Source organism: Volvox carteri (assembly GCF_000143455.1).
Source record: "Volvox carteri f. nagariensis unplaced genomic scaffold VOLCAscaffold_71, whole genome shotgun sequence".
Taxonomy (NCBI): Eukaryota; Viridiplantae; Chlorophyta; class Chlorophyceae; order Chlamydomonadales; family Volvocaceae; genus Volvox; species Volvox carteri.
This window is the reverse complement of record NW_003307614.1, coordinates 17451-39317: the sequence shown is the minus strand read 5'-3', so window position 1 is coordinate 39317 and position 21867 is coordinate 17451. Positions and strand designations below refer to the sequence as shown.

The window sequence follows — 21867 nt, the reverse complement described above, 5'->3', positions numbered from 1 at the left end:
GGCGCGGCAAGGCACGGATCGGCATTGACATGCAACTGTACTGCGTCTGCTCTTCGCGAATGCTCTACGACAATCTGCGATGCAAACCGGTGACGGGGGGGAGATGCGGGGAACTGAAAACCGAAGTAAAACAAACCCCGTACGTGTCCACACGTGACGCGCAGTTTGCTGTCCTCCCTTGCATGATCAAGATGCCGACACTTTCAAAAAAATTGTCCTCCAGAGGGGGGGACAACACCCGCTTCGAAACCCGCTTCGAGAAACCTTCATGACTTGTGCATCCTCTTAACGACAACCCGGGCAAATCAGAGAACAGAAGGCTCTGGGACGAAGCAGCAGCAGACAAACCCTTGTAGCAAGGCACGCCGTGCTCCCCACAAAACGTAGCGAGTCGGCCGTAAGTCCACACGTTCCATATGCCCGTAGTTGTACGACTTCGAGGACGGGAGACAGGCAGGCAGACAGGTACAACACGCTCCTCTCGGCATGAAGGCATCCCAGCCGACCCGAAAAACAATAGCGGCGCCACAGTCAAAAAATCGTCGCAGGGAAGTGCAAAACCCTAAACTTAACCCTGACAACCAAGATTAGTCTGCCAGTGGTTGTTGAAGAGTACGAAAATTCCATAGAGTAGGGTGTCCTTGGACGAGGGGGCCCCCTGCAGCTGACAGCTGACATTCCCTTGGTTCAATTGCGGAGATACGAACCGATAGCTCCTCTCAACCTCCCCAGCACCGACTGACGAGGCAAGCATACGGAGCATTTCCTTCGCACCCACATTGTGTTCTTGTGTCCTGTAGCCCACCCGTCAGCCGACGGTTAGGAACAAATCACATACTTAGTGCACCTGGAGAGGAAAGACAGGGGTGCTCGAGTACGGCTACTGAGAGACTGCGGAACGGGAAAGTCCAAGTCCAAGCAAACAGCTAAGGGGGCAAAGGGGGAAATTGCCGTGAGCGCGACCTGGCATGCCTCTGCCGCACAAGGCCATGTGCCCGTGCAATGTGGGTTGCGAGCCGACAACCACCCCCCGCGTTCAAAAAAAAACGAAAGGCATCATACACCACGCACGAGCGAAGCCTGGGCTGCAAAACGAAAAACAAGACAAAACATGAACAGCACTGCCAGTCGAGCCCTCCTCAGTTCAGGTGACCCACTGAAGCAGCAGCATCTTAAACAACCTGGCGGAAAGCGAGGCATCCACTGCAGCCATCACCCAGATCCAAACAGAGGACTTGAATTCAAAAGCAAAATAGCTCTTGTGCAGAAGGACAAGACGCAGGTGGGAAATGCAACCGCAGAATTTTTTTCATATTTTCAAACGCCATGCGCATACAAGATTTCAAACGCACCACGAGCCATGCATGCGCGCTGTGACGACAGGCAAACACCAAACACACGCGTGCCAAGCTGCCTTGCCGGAAAGTACGACAGGCGAGAAAAGGACGCGCAACAAATGGTCGCCATGGATGCCGTACTGACTGATTGCGGCTGCAGGAAGACAGGACTTGTACGCGGGGGTCATCGCATAACGCGGAAACAGACGGTTACCGAAAGATAAAGCTGTCCCCATCTGTCCATCTTCCTGAGACGTTTTGCGAAATGTTTTTATGCAGCAGAGGTACGCGCGTGCCGCCGGACGGACATCCAAGCCCTCCCTCAAAAAACATAGGAAAAAGTTTGACTAAAGATGACAAAAATCATTAGACCAAGATCAAAAGGACCTGAAATCCACAAAACAACCAAGAAACAGGAAATATCTGGGCGTTGAAGCGGGCTGGGACTTCAACAACTCTTCCTCGCACTCGCAGCACACCAAAAGTCAAGGTGTGACATCTCACGCGTTTTGCTTGATGTCCAACATCACAAGGGCCCCCCCAAGTTTGCTTAATTTGCCTTTTCTATCTCCTCGCTCCGCCTCCTCCCCTGCAGGACCTTCAACCCCTGCTCCTTCCTTTCTCCGAAGCCCTCCCCTTGGCCATTCAGCACCCCTTCCCTACCCCAACATGAAACACCACAACCACAACGTAATCCTCCCACGCACCGCCTCATCACCCCCGGTGCATCTTCTACAGCATCTGCAGAAGCTTGCGATAAGTAGACACCGACAGGCCCACCACCCCAAGTCCAAAGGTCGGCACAGCGCAGCCCCCGGCCCCCGCCCCGGGGGGTCATGACAACTCGGACATCCCAGGTCATCCCCCAAAGTGTCTAATCACCCGGGAAAGCTGTCTATTCAACCCCTGCCCCAGGAAGCGATCCAGCTTGAGCTTGAGGGGACCCCATTCCCCTCAACAGCTTAAACTGAGCACAGCACATGGGAACTGCGCATTGGCGTTTGACGTAGAGCTCCAGGCGTAGAGCTCCAGGCGCGGTGTTCCAAAGCGCGTTCTCGACTATTGGCAGTTGCTTCCAATCGTTTAATGCACCGCATCTGGCTTTTGCGCCCGGTCAACCCAATCCTACCCCTCATAGCCCATGGTGCCTGCCAAACCTAATAGCGCTACTTCTTCTACCATCACCACCATAACACCACCACCGCTGCCAAGCTGCCGCCCACGTCATCTACGGAGGCGTCTTCGGCTTCTTAGTTAAGAGTGAACCGCAACCAGGAGATCCGCCGCGTCGAAGGAGTAGCAGCAGCCCGTTGCCGCCATGTCGCCCAAGCCGCCGACAGTTCCCAGGTCGTGCAGGTCGATGAAGTGCCCGCCTACCTCGCCAGCGACCAAAGGCTCCCCCCCGCCCGCCAGAGTGGAGATGCAGTCCTTCAAGAGACCCAACTTAGAGACCGCAACCTCCCCAGCCTTACGAGCCGCCTCCTGGTGCGCCTCCAGTACCTAATACCGAGGAGGTAAAGAACATGCATGCATGCAAATACATGCATATCATAATATCTATAAACAAAAACGTATGTTTCGTTCACAAAAATGGACTCGCAAAACGAATTGATCTGCTGACGATTTATGAACCCCCGCTACAGCGCCGTATAACGAGGAAGAGCCCGAGATAGCTAAAGACATAACCTTACTAGGCCCTTATCGGAGGCGGCGCAAGCTGCCAAAAACTTCATAACCGGCTTTTCGATCAGCTACTACGATCAGCTACACCCATCCAACACCGCACCTGCCGCCTTCCTTGCGGCTACTACTCATTATCAAGCACTTTTAAGCACCAAGCAGACCTAAAACACACAAACGCGAACATGCATGTGCGTCGATGGCATGATGCCCACATGACCGGCCCACATACCCCGGCCAAGACTTCGAGCCTTCGCGACCTGGGCATTCCTTTGACCCACATCCCATATTCATGCATGTATATATGCCAATTATACCTTCTCAATTATATAATGGTCGCATATGCCTGCCCTCATGCTGCGTACCTGATTGGCTGCCTGAAGGGCGGCGTCCGCCGCCATCGCCTCTGTGGCCGCGCATTGGGCCTGACGGCCCAGAGCCACCAGGTGCTTCACAGCCTCGCCCGGCACAGCACCTCCAACCGCAACTCCAACAGAGCAGCTCCCCTCATCGCTAGCGGCGGAGTCCGCTGCCGAGACTGTCACGGAAGTCGGTGCGGCCGCCGCCACTAGCGATATCGCATCCGCATCGCCCACAGCCAAAGCTGCTGCGGCGGCGGAACCGGCTCCGTGAGGCAGAAAGGCAGTCTGCGCGAGCAGGGGTAAGGAGTCCAGCAATGTGCGCGCGTCGGTGCCTGGAGCTAGGTCCGGGCAGAACGCTGCGACGCGCGCGGCAACTGCGGAGAGGTCCACCACGCCCATGTTGCCCTCACCATAATCACCCTGCTCTTCATGCTGCTGCTGCAGCTGCCGCTGCTGCTGAACCAGCGTAGTAGGAAGCGGAAGTTGCAGCTGAGATTGAGAAGCGGAGAGTGCGGGGCCCTGGGCCAGTAGCGGCTGAGATTGAGGATGCTGCGGATCGTCGTCTTCCACAGTGTCGGCACCACAAGTACCACTGTCAAACTGCGATTTCACAACAATGCGCAGCAGGCCGTGTTAAGACATAATCAACCGCGTCGCATTGCGTCTTAGCAAAAACAGACTTTTGTTGCGGATTATCCACCATGGGCATTCACAAACCACTCCAACCAACTACAGAATTCCCTCACCTCAAAACCTGACCTGTAGCTCTCATCTTTCAACACATATATACATACATGCATAGCGCAATCCCGGGGCCCGAGAGCCTATCCTGTTCCCTCCTAAGAACGCCATAACGTCTTCTTACCCCGTCAAAAAGTGAACCGTCGCCCATAGCTGATGCTGGCCCCAAGCCAAAATCCACCTCCACCTCCACAAGCGGAGTGTACTCATCATCCAGCCCGCCGACTAAGCCGCAGCCCAGCTGGCTGCCGTAGCCACGAGCCGAGGCCAGAACCCCGTCCAGCATCCTACTGACCGAACCAAAACCACCGCAGCCGAATCCGGCACCGTCGACGTCCACGCAAGGGGATACAGGCACGGACTTGACCTGCGCCACGCAGCTGACAGCACCAGTTCCTTGATAAACAGCCGCTGTATCGCACTGACCGCCGCTTGGTGCCGGCGCCACACAACCAGTCTTGGAATGATGACAGACTCCGTTCTGATCGTGATCGTCGTGGTGATGGTGGTGATGATGATGAGAATCCGCAGGATAGCAGACACCGTCGCCGCTGAACTGACAGTCCAAGCCGGAAGCGAAGAACATGCCTGAGCCGGTAGTATCGCATTCAAGAACGAATTCAGAGGAAGCCGTTCCCAATACTCCTGCAGCTGCTACGGCGGCTGCTACTGCCGATGCGGTTTGCAGAGCGCCAGGCACTGCACTCTGCAGCTGTCCCTCACCCAGAGGCAAGGCCATCACAGGCGCAACAGCCATCACCGACTCTTCAACCCCTCCCAGCATGATGCCCGAGCCGCCTATGAGCTGGGCCGGGGTTGGCATGAGGGAACCCGCAGCTGCCCCGACAGAGGATGACGTTAGCAAAGGATAAGTAGGAACCGTTGCAGCTGTCGCCGCTGCGGCAGCGGCGGGCGCCACGGCAGCTACGCTACCGCCGCAGCATTCCGCCTCCCCGTCGGCAGCCCCCACCACCACCTCCACTGTAACGCCCTCCTGCAGGCTTCCGCATGAGTCGTACGACGAACAGTTGGGGCTTCCGGGGCCAGCGGCGGCGGCGCCAGCTGCGGCAGCCCCCGCTGATGATACACCACCGAATGCGCCCGTCAGCACGTCACCCATGTCGGCTTCGTGCTGGTGGTGCTGGTGGTGCATAGCAATTTGGCCGTTTATGGCAGCATTGTCCGGCGTGTGCTGCTGTTGCTGCTGCTGCAGGTCTATGGTGTCCAAGGGAAAGAACCCGGTGCGTGCGTACTGCGCCGTCCTGCTCGCAGCCATGAGCGCCGCCTGAAGGGCACCACAATCAGTCAAGGGACACAGGACACTAACCATTTCATCACTCGGCACTTAAAACCACCACACGGCAGCCCGACCGACCGGCACATGTAATATGTCGCCACAAATGAAACCTCGGGAAGTGCCGTACTACCCCCCTGCCGTATCACGATCTGGGTCAGGACGCTCGTATCCATCACTTCCATAACTCTCCAAACTTGCTGTACATGCATAGGAGATATCATTTTAGCTTGAGGGCTTTTCCGAGGTGTCCGAGCAGGTCTGAGCAGAGCACCCCAAATTGCCTTCCAGGCCGGGCCTGACAGGATTTAAGATATGCAGAGGTGTCAACACCACTGCCGCTCCCATACATCAGCTATTTGTTCCAGGCCGACCCAAATCGCTGAACACCCACCTGCCGCTGAGGGCGCTGCGAGGCCTCCTCACCCGGCGCCATCCCGGCCGCTGCAGCAGGCACGACGGCAGCGGTGCGAGCCGCGCGTGCAGACGCCACCTCCGCCTTGGCGGCCTGTGAGGCCGTGATGACCCAACAGCGCGTCGTTATTAGACAGATGTACGGGGCGGAAAGCCCCCTGGGGGGATTGAAACTAGATTCAAGCTAGATTCCCCGGAGTTGGTCCCGCAACACCTGAGGAAACCCAAATCCCAGGTCAGGCCGCAGTCATGAACCAGCCAGCCATGAGTACCACCTCACCTCCACACGAGCCACGTCACGGCCCTTGTTCCCGGTGACCCTCACGCAGGGGTCTTGGGTCTTTGCCAAGTGTTTCAAATCACCAAATCTACAACTGTCATTAACATTAACCCCCAAAGAAGCTGACCTTGGAGGTCCGCGACTGCCGGCCGCCAGCGCCGTAACCGCTCCTCGCTGCGCCCGCCGGCACAGCCCGCTTGTTCGCTCGCTGCTGCGCACGCACGTAGCGGACGCCACAGGCGTTGCAGAGCGTCTTTGGCCCCGCAGGTCCTTCACGCCACTGCAATCAGGAGACACAACATTTTACATGTATACAAGACACGACGATTTACACACAACTGAAAATAGGCGGCAGGCAAGATGCGAGGGCAATCTTGGCAGCAGCATGTCCGGGGGGTTGGTGTTGCAGCTCCTCAACCCGCATCCTGTCAGAAGGTTTACCACGTGGACGGACACCCCGACCTGGAACAGGTGCTTACTCCTTTCTATCATTTTCACGCAAGCACCCGCCCGACCACCCATCGTGCCCACCTGCGGAGTCTGAGTCGCGCCACACTCAACACATGTACGTCCGCTGACGAGCTTCCCTGTCCGCCGCACGGGAGCCGCGGGTTGTTCCTCAGCAACACGCTGACGCTTCACTTCTTCGCTGTCTGCCACGCCCTCCACGTGGCCCGAAATGCCTGCCTGGCTGCGCTTCCCATGGCGCCTTCCATCCTCTACCTCCATTTGCTCGGCTGTGGGGATACACGAAGGGACAGGAAGGCGCCCGCCGTCGGTGGTGGCGGGCCACGGAGTCGTGGCCGACACAAACTTTGCATAAAGATCGCCAGTTAAATCCCCTGTAGTTATGGGGAAAAAACTTACCTAGATCTGGGAATGGGGCAAAGCAGTTTTCGCACTGCTTATAGACCCCGCGGCAGAAAAGCCAGTCGTCAACAGCCACGGATTTCGCCATCCGGCAAGCCTGAAGCACGAAATACTGTATTGTTTCGTCCGTATAATAATAAATAATGCGTTGCTTATCCTATTTCCCGGCGCACCTCTTCATAGTCTCCCGCCCTGAACACAAAAGCTTTGCCGCTAATGCATCCGATAGGGTTGGTATCAGTTTCCTCCAGGGCAACAACCTCACGATCCCAGTTCCCGCCATGAGGGTCGGGCTCCAAATGCGCACGGCGCTCATACCACGCAACCTGCATGGTCATTTGCACGTTGACGACAGCCATAGCCCAGTTTTAACAGTCACAAATGCCGCGAACACATCCTTGAAAAGTATAAGAAGTAGACAAAGCAGCAAGAACCGCGCCGGGAAAAGTCAGAACGCGCCATGTTGTTAAAAAGCCCGCGTGTTTTCGGCCCCATACACTGCGGTCGACTCTCCCCTTGACCGCCATCAGAAGATATAAAACAAAAGACACCGCACATACCTCAACGCAGTGAGGGTCAGCTGCACGGCCACTCCGGTCGTGAAAACAGGCAAGAATGCGGCCCACATAGGGCGGCATGCCGTCGTCTTCCGGATACAAATAAGCACAATCGCCAAGCTTGTACTCAACCCCATTTAAGTTGAAGCCTGCGTAGTCGGTCCGGCTAGCGCCCAAGTTTGCATTCAGGGGCGGCCCGCTGAAAAAGAACTCAACTTGCAATGGACCTGACATACTGATATTCTGATGATGGATGGGGGTGAAGGAGGACTGCAACAGATGGATTGCGCGGAAAGGAAACGTCTTCAAGTTGTAAAAGGTCCTCCTGGAGTGTGGCGTACAGCTGTGTCGGAACTTCCGAGCGGGAGCTCCCCGCGCGTACACGAAACAGTCCGAGATATCGTTACACACGCACTAAACTTTTCGGGCAGTTCCGGATTGCATCCGATGGTACCAAAGTATCATCGTGCCGTGACCGAGGTAACCTTGCGGAGCAAATCGCAATGTCCGCACGTACAACCCAGATACAAACACTTCTTTCATGTATATTAATAAACTTGCATGACACATTGTGCACTATTTGCCACTGCCCACAATCAGTATATCACACTCCCACCTTACGAAGGCCCAAGCAGCAGGCCATATGGCACCTACATCTCCTTCGACCTCCCATTCCAGCTTAAACATGCAATTCGTCATGGCGCAACCCACGAACTCCCATAGTCCAATATTGCTCAAAGTAAGCACAACCCATCCGGGGTCAAGTATTGCAATCGTCCTGAAAACCAGTACCCACACACCTGCGTGATTCCTTCCTTACACGAGCTCACTCAACGCGAGAAGACGTCACGAGTAGGCACCCAACCGACCAACCAACCAACTAACCAATCGGAGAGCCACCGTCTGCAATGCACCCCCAACTAAAACGACGGCAAGGACGCAAAAACCCTCTCGGCTAAAACCACTCGCCACTCTGGGCACTTCACATCACTCGTAATACATCCTCTCCCCCCCCCTCACCCTCTATTACTCCCCCCTCCTCCAACCTCCAACCAACACCGTGTAGGAGCTCAACCAAACCCAACCCAGCGGAGACACGCATGCCCGCCTCTCCCAGTGCCGCATAGTTTGCCGTACACACGTACCGCTCAGATCAAAAAACCCACGTGCCGTTCCTCAATGGCACCCTGCTTAATATCCACCTCACGGGGAGGAAGCCCAGTTCCAGCGCCATAGCTGATACCTCAGCCCCGGTGGGGAGCCGTCCCAAGAGACGCTGATCGTCACCGCGTCTGGTCTTCTCCTATCGCCACCGCTGCCTCCACAGCCTCCACCGCAAGCACCTCCATAAATTGCCGCCACACCAAGAGGGGGCCTATCACGTGGGCGAGGGGGGCCGTACTCCAATGACACGTCAGGAGAAGTACGGCACTAGACGGCTGCTCGCCGGGGAACACCTGGTCGCCAACATCACCGTCATCATCACCGCAGTAGAGTAGTTAATAGTCATTGCCGTACAACGCAACATGCGGCCATTGTCATACCAGGGAAAATGGCCAATGTCGTATTAGACCATAGGGACGTTGCCGTACAATACGAGGTCGCCGGGATGTCGTACGGCGGCCAGAGGCACCGTGGAGAGAGAGGGGGCAGGGGGCAGGGGGCAGGAGAAGTTAAAATTTGACACAACACACACGCAAGGGGAGGGGGGAACGGGGGGAGGGACAAGGGAGAGTGTCTAGTACTGCTGCTGCTGCTGCTGCTGATGATGATGATGATGATGAAGCAACTCCCCCCGGCCATGGCCCTGAATTTCCGAAACCACCTCCGCACCGGCATCGCATCACAAGGGGATATTCCTTCGGCACAGTCTACTTGGGCCGTACTTGGAACACATCATCAGGCACTTGACCCCTTGCTCTTTCCGTCACCACATCGTATCATTTTCCCCCAACCCTTTTTCAGCCCCCTCTAATCACCATCGCCATCAGGGCCCAGGTTCCAGACACATTAGCGTTCTTAGCATCTTGCGTGCAACTGTAGTACCCCTACACACACACACACACACACACACACACACACACACACACACACACACACACACACACACACACACACACACACGGCACGCAACCCCCTCCCCTCCATTTGCCTTCCCCCTCCAGCCACCTTTCGATTTGTGTCCCCCTTTCTGCTGCCCAGGTCCAATACCAGCTACTGCGGCTGCTGCTGCTGCTGTTGCGCCCGGGGGGGGTTCGGCTCCTGTACGGATACGGGCGGCAGCGGGGGCGGTGCGGGGGTGGGTTGAAGGGGGCGAGGGGGACCTCTCACGCATCAGGGCGGGTCCTAGGACGGACAAAACACACAACGTGGTCGGGGGAAAGAGAGAGAAAGAGAGAGGGAAATGGTTCCATGGCTCCAAAAATAGATGACAAAATTGTGATACAGTCATTGAGCTCCAGGGTACGACACAGAACAGGACACGTCATGCGGGACTTGCGTGGTAAGATCGCTCGGCGAGTAGGCGGCAGCAGCAGCAGGAGGAGGAGGAGGAGGAGGGCGCCGAGGACGACGAAAAGGGGCAAACAAAGTACGCCTGGACGGCCAAGCGAGGTAGAGGATCGCCACTTCGCCGGATTCACCTTGCAGCACACGCTATATGTACGGCACATCAGCAACCCAACACATGTAAAACCCGGCGCAGCGGTTGCATGTATGTATGTCTGCATGTATATATATATATGTATGTATGTTGTTACAGGGTGGTTAACTTCGCCAGCGGCCCCCTTTCCCGGGGCAGTCCCTGCTCTCCCCTGCTAGAGGGGCACCCTAATCCGTCACCCCATCCGACTTCAGAATGTATTCGTTGGGTTCGGCAACTCACCACCAGCATCCAACCAAATCTAGCGGATCAACGGCGCATCAACTTAGTTCCTGGTCAGCTCGCAAGTTGATATTATCACGTCCTACACCGTCCATATGATGGGGGGCCACCTCCCATTTCATCACTCCTCAAACACCCGAGGAGCTGGCAGGCGGATTTGAACCCGGGTCGACTGGATCGACTGGGAGTAGAAATCAGGCCTTAACTTCTGCCAGCCGCCTGCCTATATATGTATGTATGTATGTTTCACTGCGCTTCACCATCCCCCTCCCTGGACGCTCGACCCGCCATCGCAACACCGACGCCCCCACTTTCACCCATCACCACACGTTGATGACCCACCATCGCGCACCTGCGGGCGGCCCTGCCCGTTCTTCTGACCTCCCGCAGTTCGCTTCTGCCCTGCCGCCTTCTGCTGCGAGCGCACGTAGCGCACCCCACAAGCGTTACAAAGCGTCTTGGGCCCTATATTAACGGAACGGGTCGTCGGGACGGGGTGGGAATGGGGAAAGAGGGGGTTGGGGGAAGAGGAGGGGGAGCTCCGGGTTCGGCCTTTCGGCTCCTGCATTCCACCAAACCCACATTTCCTCCTCCCCCTTCATGTCTACATCGCACTGCAAACAAACCTGGATTCAAAAATGCTGTCACCGTACAAATGTACAACACACGCCATTACACACGTACGGCACTCACCCATGGGCCCTTCTCGCCACTTGGGAGACATGGGGGAGCATGACGGGTGGAGATGTGATAGGGGGGAGAACGGAATGAGGGACGGGGGAAGCAAGAGGGGGAGGGGGGAGCAAGAGGGGTTTTAATGCGATGCCAAGTCAAGCGACTAAAGAAAATCAACACCGGGTTGTGGAAACAGCGTCCACCATCGTCGTATCACCAACCTTCAGGAGGAAACCGTCCCGTGTCATGCCCCGCTTTGCGACGTGGTGAAAAGGCTGAACAACGAACGACATCTTCCCCCCCCTCCCTCCCGTTTGCCAGCAACGCACCTCCCCGTAAATACAAGTTCTATAGTCCCACCTCCCAATAGAAAAACAGGTAGATCGACAAAGAAGGTAATAGAAAAAACGATCGCAGGTTCCGTCATTCAGTTATCCCATCAGCCACCCGTGCACCACCTGCTTCCCATTTTCACTTCTTTGTTGAGATGACGAACAAACCTGCGGAGTGGACGTGGCGCCGCATTCCACGCACGTCCGCCCGGTCATCTTTTGTCGCTTGCTCGCCGGCTGCTGTTGGGCTGGAGGGGGGTTGTGTTGCTGCTGCTGCTGCTGCCGCCGCGGTGGCGGCCCTGGATCATCGGATCCATCGTCAACGTTGTCATCAGCGGCGGCGGCGGCGGCGCCGCCAGCGCCGTTGTTGTCGGCCAAGGCCGACGGCAAAGGCAGTTCGTGATGTACGGCAGGCTGCCCGTGTGCCGCACCTCGAGCCGAGCCATCCGACAATGACTGATTATGGTTTGTTCGTTTGTGTTCGTTGGTTTGTTGGTTGGTCCGCGTACGAACGCCAAATTTGTTGCGCGGCAAATACGGATTCGTGGCGCAGAGAGTACGACATGCACGGCAAACGTGATAAGAGAGATTGGGCGGGGCATATTTGTCACAGTTCTGTAAATAGAAGCAAAAAAGCATGCGTGCGAAATAATCAATCTCAGACGTCCAAACAGCCGAACCCAGACGACCCCGGGGTGTACGGCTTCGGGGTACGACTCACTTTATTATGCAGTACATCCAGAGCCAAATCCAAGGACCCACATCAAGACCAGCCGGCCCCTCCCCTCCCCCTTCCTCCCCCTCAAATGCCCTCTACGTTCTACTCCTCCCCGCCCCACCCCCTTCTAGCAGGGGCCCTCTACTTCTCCCTGCACGTACGAAGTCCCCCTCTCCCAATGCAGATACATGCGTACATGCACGTAGACATACGTACATACATGTAGACGTACACACACACCTGTTGCTGTTGTCCCGTCGTTTGCTGCCCCCCAGACCCGGGCGGCCCTCGCTGCCGGTGTGGCCCAACCCCCCCCGCAACAGCAGCAGCAGCAGCCGCAGCCGGTACCCCAAGCAGCCCGTTGGATAGCCCTGAGGGGCGGATGTCGTCTGCAGCTGCAGCCACAACGAGGAGGCGGGGAAGAGACGAACCACGTGAACGAGTAAACTGCTGCCAATGGAAGAGTGTACAAGAAGCAGAACTGACCAGTAGGAGGTTTTGAAGGAGCCGAAGGAGGAGGGGGGAGGGAGGAGGGTAAGATGAACGCCCGACGAGTGTAGCAGATACCAGGGATAGACGAGGGAGGGATAGCGGCGATGACGGCGATGACTAAGAGGCGGAGGGAGAGGGGGAATGCCGAGGTGGTCAGGGAAAAAGGAAGCGCTCGGCAAGCAACGAACCCGGCCACGTCTGAATCAGAATCAGCAACACGAAAAGAAAAAACGAGGAACAATTATAATGGGTAAATGAATGGATGGATGAACTGAGTCAGCAGGGCCTCCGGCTGGAAGGGAAGTGGGGGACGCTCCCCTCTCCCCTCTGCCCTCTCCTCACTCACCCATCTCCTCTGGCGTGTACGCCACGAAGGAGTTGGAGCTCTGTTGGAAGTAGCCGCGGCAGAAGAACCAGCCGGGGGTGTTACCATACCGGCTGAAGGCCTTTGGAGGAGGACGAGGAGGACGAGGAGAGGGGAGAATGGGGAATAGGTGGGGAAGGCATGCGGTGGGGAGAGCGGGGGGCATATGTGAGGGGGGAAGAGGAAGTGAGGGATAAACTTCGGACAAACAAGGATGAGCGTCCGGGAACAGGAGATGAGTGAAGTGAGTGAAGTGAGAAGTGAAGTGAGTGAAGTGAAGGGGGAGGGCAGGACCTTGTAGAGCCATACGAGGACGAGAGAGCCCCGCAATTGGTGGTGGTGCTGGTGGTGGCAGTTGGCGAAGGTAAATTTGAGGAAAGCGGAGGACAGGAAGGGGGAATTGCAGGCAGGCAGGTAAGAAGCAAAACCGGTTGACTGACGACCAAGGGGAGGTGATGGGAAGGGCCAGGGTACGACAACCAGGACGAGCTTCGCCTTCGTGAGGAAAACGCGTGAGTTGGAGAAAACGCACGGGACCAAGTACGACACGGAAACTCTGTTACACAGAGGCACATATACATACGCGCGCGCGGCAAAGGACACCATCCGAAATCCTGCATCGAAACAACCAAATGGCAAATGCCTTACTTGACACCTAAACAAAGTTTAACACAATATAAAGCAATATAGAGTACGCAAAAGGGTACAAATAAGGGGTTGTGCACCACCGTGCGCCGTGCCACTTCTCTTCCCCCCCCCCCCGATCCCCGCTCGCCTCCTCATAATTGGCCGCCTTCACAATACGGCACTTCCCGGATATGCACCCTGCGTGTACGACACAATCACGGCAAGGAAGAGAATCACATGCAAGAAGAAAAAAACAGCTTCCTGGAACTTTTTCCTCCACTATGCATAGCACGCAGTTGGAAGGGAGGAGGATCGTATGCGCGGCAGGGAGAGATGAGTACATTTGTGTGTATACATGTATATATGTGTATATGTGTATGTATGTATGTTGCGTGGGGCAGCAGCAGGAACGTGTGTCACCACGGGGTTCACAGGGGGCGGCCGAGGGGTGGGTGGGGCCACAGAACATCGACACCACCCGCTGCCGTTGGTCGGTTCTAGCCGGCAGACGCAGACGCAGACGCGAGACACTGAGAAAATGAACAAACACAGTCCAAGAATAAATGCACATAACGGCAATCGCTGCCGCTTTCCAAGTGCAGTTAGTTGCAAGACACAACGTGCGTTCGCCATTCCATGTCCCATATAATCACTCCTTAAAAAAACAAATAGCCCGGGAAAATAAAATTTGTTTTAGAATTTTACGTGCACTACCTGCGCGAAATGGTACCGTACCCAAGCACGGCGCGCTAGCTAAGAGCGGGCCCATATGCCGTGGTATGTATAGGATAGGCGATGCACAAGCTGCGAATCTCCGTCCTAGCAAGGAAGAATGACTCCCCCAGATGTATATATGTATGTATATATGTATGCGTCTTTCTGTTGGCCCCTCACTCTCACTTGTCCACCCAGGGCAGGAGGGGCGGATTTCGCGTTCCCGGTACAGTAGATAGAGATACGCGTCGGCAAGCGGTCAACAACATTTTTCAAACAGTACAACTGAATCGCGCCCATACGCGCCATGGTGCTTCCTTGGGCGCCATGGTATTTTTGCGCGTGGTGATCAGCGACACGCCGATATCCATGTAGTGCCCAGACACGCACCGATGGGGTTTATGTCAGTATCTTCAAGCTCAAACACCTCTCTCTCGCTTTCTTCAATGCCTTTGGTGGAAGGCTCCAGGTTAACCCGCCGCTCAAACCATTTCACCTTTCAGGACGCGAGATCAAACATGTCAGCACATGTCCGGCGACATAACTGCTTCAGGAATAACCGTTACCCGCTTTTGTAACGTACCTCAATGCAATGTGGATCAGCACCAGACTGAACGTTCCGGTCGACGAACGCTGCCAGAATGCGAGCTATATAGGGAGGGAACTGCTCGTCCTCCGGATACAAGTAAACACAATCCCCCACATGATAGGTTTGATCATTTAAGGTGAAGCTGTTGTAGTGAATTCGATTTTCCTGGACCTGCGAAAGCGTAGATAGCTTATTAGGCACCATGAAACATACTGCGCTCGACTATTAAAGCTATTCAAAGATAGCGAATCTCCCAATTCATTGCACCATGCAAGCGCCTGCCGCTGTATCAATGTGCTCTGTTGACACGACGTTCATGCTAGTCACTCACAACGAACTAGCAAGCCCTAAACAAAAGACCGACCCCGTAGGCACTCACTTCGCCATGACCAGCCCAAACGAAAAGCTGCAATGTCATTTCTGTCCGCGGTCACGCTCCTGATGTTGGCTTTTGCATAATGAAAGCCCGATCGCAGCTGCCACGGCCACCAGCACGCTGCTCCTGAGACCACAAATACTTAATGCAACTAGCTTGATAATGGTTATTTCCAGAGCTACTACTTAAAGGACGCCTATGATAACACAGGAAAAAGGAAAATTTGTGTGATCGGCTCAATGTTTGTGGTTCGACACACGCCTTAACTACCCCAGCAAGTTGTGACCACCCCACATGCAGATGGGTTGAGCTCGCAGACTGTTTTTGGGAAGGTTTTGCCAATGCCAGCCGCTGCTCCAGAACCAATGGGACAATGATGTACGACAAATAACATCGCATCTTCGCATAGACCTTGAAAGGGTTCTGTCCTGCCTAGCTGCTTAGCCAATAGATTGAGACTGGTGCTTTACAGTCTTACTCACTCTATCCGTTTCTTTATCCTCCGCACAACATTAGTAGTGCTTGGCTGCAACAATTCGTTAGTCGCTCGCTTTACATACAGTTTTCTATGGACTGACGAACAGCACTTGATTTTATGCCAAAACACTGACTATGCACTCTTTTGCCAATCATTGTCACACGACGGCCGCGCTCATAAGAAGTTCGTCTAAGTTGGGCAATTTGCACATCGTGGATGCTCAAATAAGGATGGCACAATATTGCCCACGGTCGATGTTTAGAGTGGCGTCTAGCCTCAGCTTGGCGTCCTTGGGAATTTCGCATCGCAGACCATTATGCGGCCCCCCGCTATTATGATAATTAACACAATACAGGATTGTCCAGTGTAATTTTAGCAAACTGAATTACTGGCTATTTGTGACCTTATTTATACCTGCACCGAGCCTCCCTCAAAATGCTGATGGCTGAAAATACGACACAAAAACCGTGTGAGGAAACCCCGTTGACTGTCGTTTGTTGACGCACCACCATAGTATTATTATTCCATCATGATACCTTAAAACTGCATTTCGCTGTAGCAAAGCAGTAATTTGCCGCAGTGGTACGACTTCCGTTGTACAACTGTGCCTAGCTAAGCATCAGGCAAGCCTGCTCGAGGTCATTCGCGGTCCAAACTCACGGGAATGGAAGGCGAGTTTCCCAGGTCCACCCGCCTGTCCAGCATCTGGCCATCCGCAGATATTCTTACACTCCAGACAGCCTAGCAGCCAGGCAGACAGCCAACCGAACCGTGGCAGCCGTGTCACCGGCAGTCCTATGGAACAGCGACAATGTCGGTCCAGCCTGGTCCAGCACGCTATGCAAGGTGCAGCGGAGGCGTTGCGCTCCAGGCTCGTCACAATTTTAAAAAAATGAAAAGAGCCAGCCGCTGAAAAGACGCCCCCAAAACACCGCGAAAGTGTCGTTAAAAACAAAAGAAAGCGACACAGCGATGAAAACTCCGATTGAAGCCGACCTATCCGACTAGATAAAGATAATCAAGGCGCTACCATGCCCCTCCCAAGAGGTGCTCACCTCTTTCAAGATGCATCGTGCTCATCTCCGCGCATTTCTTCCCACCTTTCTCCTTCGCATAAGCCCCTCCTCCCTTGCCTCGGCCCCCTAACCTAACACCTGTGTGGGCCCGTCCCATCACTTTTTGAACATCACCCAAATCAAAAAGTCCAACCCATCGAAAGAAGAAGGGGCTCTTACCATACCTGACCACAAGGCCACGAGCCCGTGCGACTTGGAAAAAATGAAGTGCAATGTCATCTGCTTGCAAACGTACCACTTCACTACTACCAGCAAGCCCAACGGGGGTCCTCACGCATCGGATGCGGGTGCATGGTCAGGCCGCGGATTGGTCGGTCTCAATTGACGCTCCGACGAGGTGACGGTTCCGAAGCTCAAAGCCTGATGATGTTGCTGCTGCTCCTGCTGCAGCTGCAGTCGACCAGACCCACCCCACATTCTTGCAATCTGCGTGGGATGGCGAGCACGATGCTTGCTGTTGGATGCTGCTAAGCGGTCACCTGTCCACACAAACCCAAACACACGCGCACGCGCACGGGCACGGCAAGGTACACTGTTGAGGAGGAAAGGCCCCTCCCCCCCCTTTAGGAGTCGCCTCTTGAGCCGTACCTGAGTACTGCTTCCGCTCCCGCTCCGCGCGTATTCCAGAGGGACGGCTGGAGGTAGGTGCTATTCAACTCCAGTTGCCAGTTGCTCCCCCAGCGAGGCACACACACACACACACTTACAATTACACACACACACTTACAATTACACACACACACTTACAATTACACACACACACACTTACACACACACACACACTTACACACACACACACACACTCTCTTACACACACACGCGCACGCGGGATTCACATTCGCGGTACCCGATAGCGCTAATAAGCTTTGGTCAGCAACAGATCTGGTCAACAACACTGTGTGCGTATACGTGTGCAGTTGCTAAAATTGCCAAGATGCACGGCCTGCCCGCATCCCCTCACCTTCAAGAGGTCGACCCGCTGCCGGGGTGTGGCTCCGGCCATTGGGGGACCCCCGGGCGACCTCGACGACACAGCCGACGACAATAAGGCCCAGGCGGCCTCATACTCCCCACCATCACCACCACCACCACCACCGTTACCACCACCATCGTCACCAAGGCGGTGATTGCCGCTGCCGGACTGCAGCTGCGGCGGCGGAACGTAGCAGTATTGCTGCAAGGCCGCGAGTGCACCGGCAGCACTCAGAAGGTCCACGGCGCCGAAACCACTGCAATGCAACGTCGTACACATGAAAAAGTTTGATACGCTTCGCAAATCTCCTTTTCACATATTGCGGTATACGCAAAGTGCCTCTATCGCCGGACCTACCTGGCTCATTGTGAGAATAAATTAAAAATTTTGCCTCCGCGATTGATTAATATGCCGGGCGGCGAATGTGGCACATCATTGTGAGGTTACCTTTGCTCGTCCTAAGCGTTGCACGTCCTAGACGTACGTCAAGGTACGACACTCACTAAAAACGTCGCCGAATGCACTCCTTGACGGCGCTCCGCGCCAGGGCCGCCAGCGCGTCTGTGGTGCGGCCGCCAAGATGCCCTTCAAATTCAGATCCATTTGGTACCTGCGGCCCAGATCCGGATCCGAATCCGGATCCCGCCGCAGCTGCAGCCACGGTGGATCCTGCTCCTGGCCCCAGGGGCAGCCGCCGGACCCCCTCCACTGAACGTTCCGGACTGAGCAGCACCGCACACGAATGCAGGAGACCTGCGCTACAACCGGGGGTGACCGGGAGCAGGAATGGACGGAACTCGGGTGAATGGTCTCAGGATATGTAGGGGGTGCGTGAGTAAGACCCTCCCCTCCCCTCCCCTCCGCTTCCCAGCCCCTCCAGGCAAAACCACCCACCTACCTGCTAACGTCCGCGGTTCGCAGCTAGGAAGGCAACCCGGCAGTGCTGCGGCGGCGGCAACCGTGGTGGCGGGCGCCAGCTCCAACAGCTTGGCGGCAGTGTCCTGCCCTGAAGCAGCGGCCGCCCGCGCCTTGGCCAGAACCTGAACGAGACGGAGCCGCACGTGTGCGTGGGAAAGCCACAGACGCGCAGCGACCCGTGGGTCGGGCATCCTAGCCCGTGTGGCTCCCTGCGGATACTAGCTCTCCTAGTCCTAACGCCACCCTGGACGCCATTGCGCCCTCCGCTAGCCTCCACCTCCTCCTTCCCATCCTCCACCTCCACCACGTCTCCGTCACTGCAACAGTACCCTGCCACGTGTGTATACATGGCCCTGTAGCACACCTCATTTTACTTACCTACCTTTTTCACCACCACCAGCCCCGCACACAATACCCTTGCAAAATATAAAACACTTTACACCACATCATGGATCGAATCAATAGACATCCCATAGACCGCCCCATCACCCCCACACGCCACACCTGGAGCAGCATGGCAGTGGCGATGGGGTTGGGCTGAGATCGCAGCCGCTCAGCTCCGTAGTCCGCAAACGCCGACACCAGGGGCACCAGCGGCGGCTGCCAGTATCCCAGCGCCACGAGGCTCCAGATGAAGCTGGACAACTCCCGGGATCCGAAACCCTACTCGTACATCACATCCGGAAGGGGTGGGGTTGGGTGGAAGAGTGCGAGCGCGCGCACGCGCGCGCGTGTGTGTGTGTGTTGCGGGGAGGGAGGGGTAATATGACTGGTTGGAATTGTAAGTTTCGAAAGGTCCACGAGGAAACAACTCTCTGTCTACAGCCTCCTCAGCAGCAGCTGCCAGCTGGCGGGCCTCCACCCCCTCCCTCATTTCGGTCCCCAGCCCCCAGGCCCCTCCCGCACACCTCTGGCAGACGGCCATTAGCTGCCCTGACCAGCCTCTCCACCAGCTGAGCGAGCTGGAGCTGGTGGGGCCGGAGGGGCTTCTGGGGGTTAGGGCAGGGCAGGGGAGGGGGAGGGATTGCACGATGCCGCGCAAGTCAAGTCAAGAAAACAGCTGCCGAGACATGCGAGGGAGCGCCGACTGGCTCCGGAGCTTGCCAAGACCAAGAGAGTTCACCAACGACGAAAAGGGCGACCATATGGCCCCCCGGATTTACATACACTGTGTATGATACACACCACAAACACACCACACCGCAGCCAGGGATGCGCCCCGCAAAAGGCCCGCCACCCTTTGCTCCACTCAAGCCATAAATCCCCATTCCATCCTCCCTCCCGCGCGCCGCAACACAGTTCCCGCGGGCCCCCCCCAGGAAGTGTTCCCTGTACCCCTTCCGGAGAACTTGAGACTAAAACTTCCCCGGCCCCATCCCCCTCTTTGCCTCTGAGCCCAGCAGTCGGTCCTTGCTTTGAACTTGGGCAGTTGTGCAGTTCCCTCAACTCCTTACACCTTTCTTGAATTGAAAAATTCCCTCAGGCGGCCGAATCCCCCTTTTTTTACCCACCGGCTGGGCGTTGCACCCCTCTCCCCTCCTCTTACTTCCACGACCACAGCGTAGTTGTAGGCGCCTCCCGTCACCACCCTCCGCCGCACAGGCGCAGCAGCCGTCACGTTCCTCGGCGGCGCCGCCGGAAACTGTACGGCTGCACGACCGATCCCACGGGACCTCGGGAATGTTTCCTTTCGCCCCTTGCCGCCAGCGTCAGCCAGTAAGCGCGTCTCCAGCTCCCGTCCGCTTCCAGAAGCATCTCCTGTGCTACCGCTACGCCTGTCCTCAGAGCCCCTATCGGACCCACCACGGTCAGGAGGAGATTGGAACAGAACTTGTGGCGATGACGGTGACGGCAGTAGCCGCAGTCGCTGCATAATGCGAATGGCAGCGGCGGCCCGCGGCTGCTCGCAACGCCACAGCGTCACGGCCCGTCGTGCTGCCGCCGCCAACTCCTTAGGGCTCCACGTCGCCACCTCCGCCGCCGCGAGCTCGCCGAGCTCCTGCATGGTGGACGTGGGGGCGGTGTAATGTGCGGCGTACGGTATAGTGTACGGCGAGTGTACAGTGTACGGTGGTCGTGTTTCGTGCACACGAAGGTTGTGTCGTTCAGCATTTCCCCAACAATCGGTGCCCCCCCGGCGCCCCCCAGCAGTAGCCACCGCCTCTCAGTTCTCCTCGGAAACGTGTCACCCTGACGCCCTCAGACACGGACGCATTTTGCGCTGACAAAGTCCTCAGATGATGCCCCACATTTGCGCTGATATGGGATCCTATGAACTCTATGGACCCCTTGGTGACTGACTGCAACATTCAGGACATCGCGGGCCATCTGGAGGTAGATCGCACCCGCAAAGTCGCGGTGTTCATGATCTTGCGGGAAGGCTTGAACCGTGGCCATCGCCGGCGCCACCGGGGTTGCTGCTCTCCGCTGCTGCCACCGCCGCCATTGCTCCTGTCGGCCCCGGCGTATTGGCTCGCCCGCGTGTGTTTCAGCATCATCGGCTGTGGCCGCGGCAGTGAAGGCAGGATGGCCTGGATAGGGACATCGGTTGAAACCGCAGCAGCTCACCACATTATATGGGCAAGTGTTTTGCGGCAAACAAGGTCATCTCAAAATCGTCGTGGTGCGGACCGTGTGCGGCCGTGTCGGCAACGAAGGCGGGGGGTTTACCTACCCATCGAGACAAAGAGAAAGGTCTCAAGGCACCGGTATGACCAGGGATATGATGGCTCGCTAAGAAGCAGAAAGGGAATGAAGCTGTAGAGGGCTGCGTGAGGTCGCTGCTGAAGGCCCTATCTAGACAACCGACAGGTGACGGCACGGATGTGAAGCTGCAAAGCCGATACTCAACATCTACTAAGGATGCTACGCAGATTCCTTCAATCGGCCCCCCAACAGTCTGTTCAGATATGTTCTGGAGCTCCCGAGCAGTGCAAGATAATGCTCGAGTTGCTGATAAACAGACGGCTTCGAAAGCCTTCCTTTTGAGCATGGCAAGTTTGTTAGGGCTCAACACCATTGGATTGTCGCATGTTTGCCAAGACCACAACGGAACATAACGAACCAATTATGATGCATAACGTCGCATGTGCTACAGACTTAGTTGAAAGACACTT

At 56.1% G+C, this 21867-nt stretch overlaps 1 protein-coding gene across 1 annotated transcript; it reads right to left on the bottom strand.

Moving 5' to 3' along the window:
• Window positions 1-2591: 2591 nt before the first annotated feature.
• Window positions 2592-21429, bottom strand: VOLCADRAFT_98336 (uncharacterized protein; the record flags this gene model as incomplete). Its single annotated transcript, XM_002957219.1, has 26 exons — window positions 2592-2837; window positions 3383-3979; window positions 4245-5405; window positions 5809-5922; window positions 6109-6319; window positions 6640-6695; window positions 7152-7304; window positions 7539-7778; window positions 9515-9583; window positions 10772-10884; window positions 11113-11131; window positions 11629-11725; window positions 12385-12539; window positions 12983-13082; window positions 13729-13825; window positions 14732-14837; window positions 14925-15101; window positions 16445-16525; window positions 17822-18089; window positions 18337-18586; window positions 18732-18873; window positions 19256-19414; window positions 19660-19740; window positions 20298-20750; window positions 21053-21252; window positions 21426-21429. The coding sequence occupies 26 exons, from the start codon at window positions 21427-21429 to the stop codon at window positions 2592-2594; spliced, it is 5349 nt and encodes a 1782-aa protein (XP_002957265.1).
• Between the last annotated feature and the right edge of the window lie 438 nt (window positions 21430-21867).